We start from the raw sequence: 5,343 nt of genomic DNA on the forward strand, positions 1-5,343 counted from the left end.
ATAATGCACATTTATTGAGGGCTTACAGTGCATTATCTCACTTCAGGTGTATCCAACCACTTGTGGAGTGAGAATTAGCATTTCCATTTTAAAGACAAAGAAACAGATGCAGGGGTTAAGGGACCTCCTCAGAGTCTCATATCAATAGAAATCAGCGGTGGAGCTGCCACGGAACCCAGGTGTACCAGATCCTGCGCTCTTCAGCTGCCCATTTACCTAAGTCACCTTCCATGGGGGTGATTTAGAATTTTAAGTTCTTTTCCAGTTCTGATCTTGATAAGATAGAGCAACAGAAGTGGAGCTGTGGGGAAGATGGGGATCCATCTGTCCATCTCCACCCCCAAGGTCAGCCTTCTCTCTGGCAGTAGAATCCCTGGTCCCAGCAACAAGTGACATACAACCACCTTGGGCCTGAATAAATGACTGCAGAGACCTTGATGGGAAGCAAAGGTTTATTGAGAAGCCCGGGAGTCTGTGAACTCCTCCCCTTCCTCCACACCGTCCCCCCTCCCCCATCTGGGGCAGCAGGGGCAACAGGATGCAGGGGCTTTAAGCTCCCAGAGCTCTGAGCATCTCCCAGACTCTCCCCACACCGGTCTCCAGGTGCTGGCTCCTCTGGGGCACCCCTCCTTTCCTTCTTCCCAGGTGGGCTGGGGAATGGGTAGCGAGTGGCGAGGCAGGCACGCGGGTGCCCCTCAGCAGAGGGTGAAGCGCCGGGCGCTGATGTTCATGCGCGTGAGACCCAGGTGCCGCAGTGGCGGGGCCAGGGCCAGGCCGGCTCCCGGCTCCAGCTCCAGCTCCATCTCGGCCTCGTTCAGCAGCTCTTGGTGCAGGTGACAGACTTGGTCCACCTTCAGTCGGTGCAGCTGGGCCCGCAGCCGAAGCAGCTGCCCTGCCAGCTGCCGGTCCTGTGCCTGCATCTCCCGCTGCGGCCGAGAGGGGGCGTGAGCCTGCTGAACCTCCCATTTTTCCCTCCTGGTCAACACCCTGGGTCTCTGCACTGGCTATGTCCTCCCCACACCCTCACACCCCAGCTCTATCCATCCCATCTCATAGATCTTGCTCTAAAACCAAGCTAAACAAATACAGGTACCTGGGGCCCAATCCTAGATCAACTAAATGGAATCTCCAATTTGGAGGCTGGACATTTTTATATTTGCACATATTGGATTGAACGACCTATTCAACACTGGCCTCTTGTACAGCGTGGTCAGTACCTCCTTTGTATCTTTGGGGTATAGCAATTCCCAGAGTATGGGAGGCCATGCCTTCCCCAGCTATAACTGGTTGCCCCACAAGGGCAGACTCTGTCCCCTGAGCCACAGGACCACAAGGTCAGTAGATTGGATGGACTCCTTCTTCAGCAAGGCTCCCTGAATAAAACACTGGACAAGTCCATGCCTGGCTCCTCAGCCCTGGGACAAAGCCACAGGAGTGGGCATTTGCTAGAGGCAGGGTCATTCTCATCCCCTCCCCATACCCAGTGTCTTGTGCCCTAAGGACTGCCCTCAAGGCCGTCTGCAAGGCTGCCCTCCCCACCAGACTCACCAGCTCCCGTCGGAGCCACTCAAGGGCAGAGTCCATTGAGTCGAAGCCGCAAATGGTCCCAGGTCCCCCGGGCTCGGGTCTGGCTTGGGCCCTGCGCCAGGCCTGGCTCTGGACCTGGGCCGTCCACTCCAGATATGAGGGCCGCCGTGTCTGCAGCTGCAGCTTGGCCGTCAGCGCCTTTACAGAGTCCAGGCTCTCTTCTTCTTCATCCTCCTCATCTTCTTCACCCACTGCCTGGAATTTCAGTGGCTCCATGGACATGGTTGGGGATGAGGGACAGGGCAAGTCTGAAGCTCTGGGATTAAGGAAAGGCTGGCAATATTACCCAGGAAGAGATGGCAGAAGCTGAGGGTGAAAGAAATGTGCAGGGAGTGTGCGCTGGTGAATGTTCAAGGTGGGTCAGGGAGGCTTGAGTGTGTCGGGGTGGGTAGGTAGATGGGTGTGGGAGGCTGAGTGTGCAAGGGCTGGGATTTTCCTACACTGCTAACCCGGGAGCCACGTGATGCCTGTCCGGGTGGGGGCAGGAGAAGCCCTGCTCCTCTGGCCCCTTGGATAAAATTTATTGTCTTTGCCCAGAAGGAGACACCCAGTTCCCAGAAAGGAAGTTGCTCCAGGATAAGAAAAGCATCATCCACACCAGAGTCTTGGCCCTCTTCCCAAGACCCAAGTGAAGGGATTGGGGAGGGGATAGGAGGCTGACAAGCTGCCCCCTGTCCTCACTTATGACACTGGCCCTTCAGCAAAGGAATAGGGTCCAGATCCCTGGCTCAGGAGTCAAGAGAACTGGGTTCTGGTGCTAGATCTGTGGGACCTTGGACAAGTCACTGACTCTCTGTTGGGACAGATCAATGATTTCAAGCTATATTCTAAGGAACTTTTGGTTCCCTTGGAAATCCCTCAAGGACTGTGTGCAGGGTAAGGGCACAGCTGTGGATGGCCTCCTAGACCTTCCTCTCCCTGCCCCTCCCAGGGCTTCAACCAGAACGGTTCCCTTTTTAAAACTTTGTATTGAAATATAACACACACAGAAAAATTTACATGTCATAAATACATGGCTTGCTGAATTCTCCCAAACTGAACACACTTATGTAAGTGGTACCTAGATCAAGCAAAGGAGTATTACTATCATCCAGGAAGCCTCTTTTGTGCTCCTGGCCTATCACAACTCTCCTAAGGGTAATGTAACCAAGCATAGGGCTTGTTCATATGCCTGCAGCGCAAAAAGCCAAGCTCTGACAGGGTGTTTGCAGCAAAGTAAGGGTTTATTGCAGGGAGCCGAGCAGGGGGATAAAAGCCAAGCCTCAGCTCCACTCCAACTTGGTCTTTGAATGTTGGGGTTTTTTTAAAAAAGGGGAAGAAAAACAATTTTTTAATAAATAAAAAATAAAGTAAAAAAATAAAAAAGGGGAAGAACCAGACTTCCCTGGTTGTCCAGTGGTTAAGACTCCACGCTTCCACGGCAGCAGGCACAGGTTCAATCTCTGGTGGGGGAAGTTCTGCATGCCGCGTGGTGTGACCAAAAAAAACCCCCAAAATAACAAAAAAAAAACAGGGGAAGAACAAAGAGGCTGAGATTAGCCATCATGTTGTGACATTTCTGTGACATTTCGTAATCGTTTCTGTGACATATCTTTTTTTTCTTTTTCTTTTTTTTTTTTTTTTTTGCGGTACGCGGGCCTCTCACTTTTGTGGCCTCTCCCGTTGCGGAGCACAGGCTCCGGACACGCAGGCCCAGCGGCCATGGCTCACGGGCCCAGCCGCTCCGCGGCACGTGGGATCCTCCCGGACCGGGGCGCGAACCCGTGTCCCCTGCATCGGCAGGCGGACTCTCAACCACTGCGCCACCAGGGAAGCCCCTGTGACATTTCTTAATCGTTGTTTCAGGAGTCAGAATGTCTCTGGTTTATGATTATCTGGCCAGGGGTCCATAGCTAGGGGCTGATGAGCTGTTACCTCATCTTGTCTTAGAGAAACAACTTGAATTTGTATGTTAATGATGATATCTAGAATAGCAGTTTCAGTACATTAATGATGTTATTGACAGCAGCAATTTTAGACTTCTGACTCTGTGTTTGTTTGTTTTTGTTTTTTTGGCCATGCCACAAGGCACGTGGGATTTTAGTTCCCTACCAGTGATGGAACCCGTGCTTCCTACAGTGGAAGTGTGGAGTCTTTTTTTTTTATTCTATTTATTTTATTTTTGGCTGTGTTGGGTCTTCATTGCTGCGGGCACGGGATTTCTCTAGTTGTTGTGGTGTGCAGGCTTCTCATTTCAGTGGCTTCTCTTTGTTGTGGAGCACGGGCACTGGGCACGCGGGCTTCAGTAGTTGTGGTACGTGGGCTCTAGAGTGCAGGCTCAGCAGTTGTGGTGCACAGGCTTAGTTGCTCTGCAGCATGTGGGATATTCCCAGACCAGGGCTCGAACCTGTGTCCCCTGAATTGGCAGGCAGATTCTTAACCACTGCGCCACCAGGGAAGCCTGGAAGCACAGAGTCTTAACCACTGGACCACCAGGGAAGTCCCTGACTCTGGTTGATTAGTGTTCATTTAGCACAGGATTGAAGTCAGAGGGGACATAAAAGAGAGTAAAGTTTTAGATAGAGAGATTAATCATAAACTCAGTAAGGAATCTTGGTTTTAGGGGGACTTGGTTTCAGTAATACTACCCTAATTTGACAGCATAGATTAGTTTTGCCTTTTTGTATACTTTCTAGTGGTTCTCAATCTTTTTTTTTTTTTTTTAATTTATTTTTGGCTGCGTTGGGTCTTTGTTGCTGCACGCGGGCTTTCTTTAGTGCGGTGAGCCAGGGCTACTCTTCGTTGCGGTGCGCAGGCTTCCCATTGCGGTGGCTTCTCTGTTGCGGAGCATGGGCTCTAGGCGCATGGGCTTCAGTAGTTGTGGCACATGGGCTCAGTAGGTGTGGTTTGAGGGCCCTAGAGCGCAGGCTCAGTAGTTGTGGTGCATGGGCTTAGTTGCTCCACGGCATGTGGGATCTTCCCGGACCAGGGCTCGAACCCGTGTCCCCTGTGTTGTCAGGCAGATTCTTAACCACTGCTCCACCAGGGAAGTCCCGGTTCTCAATCTTTAGCATGGATCAGAATCATCTGGAAAACTTGTTAAAATAGATTGCCCCATTCCCAAAGCTTCAGATTCAGTGTGTTTGGGGTAGGGCCCAATAATTTGCATTTCTAACGAATTTCCATCCCAGCTGATGCTGCTGGACTGGAATTTTATAATTTATACTCTTTTATGTCTGGTTCCTTTCATAGAGCAGTTCCAACTTTATGTTATATTATGGGGGGGCACCTATGATTCCATTATTTGATGGAAGGCTTTTGCACACACACAGAAGCCTGGAACCTAGTAGACCAGAAGGCTCTTTAAAGGCAGGAGTACATCTTATTTTTCTTAGTAATCAGCACTTAACACAGTATAGTCATCAGTGTTTAAGAAATAAAAGAATACTTGGATGGATGGGTCCTCCAGCAAATAGACTTAAACTCTAGTAATTCACCAGCTGAAGTGTGTCTCTTGCCAGACTGAAAATCCTGTGAACAGAACTTTCCTCAGCCATTCTTGGGTCCCAACACCCAGTGTAGGGCCCAGCTCAGTGTACAGGCAATTCATGTTTGGGCAAAGGATGGAGTGATGAGGGATGGAGCTCCTCAGGGCAGAACTATACCAGAAGTGGCCCCCATAGAGGGCGCCCTCAGGCAGGGACTTCCAGCTGTGGTGGGGGAGGGGTGCCTGCTACACAGCTGCTTGCATTTAAGGTGGACCAAGGGATTTCCCCC

At 51.0% G+C, this 5,343-nt stretch overlaps 1 protein-coding gene across 1 annotated transcript; it reads right to left on the reverse strand.

The window, feature by feature from the left end:
• Positions 1-438: 438 nt before the first annotated feature.
• FAM167B (family with sequence similarity 167 member B) lies at positions 439-2,025 on the reverse strand. The gene is made up of 2 exons (XM_027110704.1): positions 1,549-2,025; positions 439-926 (listed from the first exon to the last, which is right to left on the reverse strand). The coding sequence occupies exons 1-2, from the start codon at positions 1,807-1,809 to the stop codon at positions 696-698; spliced, it is 492 nt and encodes a 163-aa protein (XP_026966505.1). The 5' UTR covers positions 1,810-2,025; the 3' UTR covers positions 439-695.
• Positions 2,026-5,343: the final 3,318 nt, after the last annotated feature.

The sequence above is a fragment of the Aethalodelphis obliquidens genome, unplaced genomic scaffold, assembly GCF_003676395.1.
Source record: "Aethalodelphis obliquidens isolate GAN/ISIS:26980383/991018 unplaced genomic scaffold, ASM367639v1 scaffold9, whole genome shotgun sequence".
Lineage (NCBI taxonomy): Eukaryota > Metazoa > Chordata > Mammalia > Artiodactyla > Delphinidae > Aethalodelphis > Aethalodelphis obliquidens.

Excerpts from the sequence above, each read along its gene's own strand:
- FAM167B (XM_027110704.1), bottom strand. The coding sequence starts at position 1,809 with ATGTCCATGGAGCCACTGAAATTCCAGGCAGTGGGTGAAGAAGATGAG. Across the intron at positions 927-1,548 it reads AGTGGCTCCGACGGGAGCTG|CGGGAGATGCAGGCACAGGA; the intron begins GTGAGTCTGGTG and ends TCTCGGCCGCAG.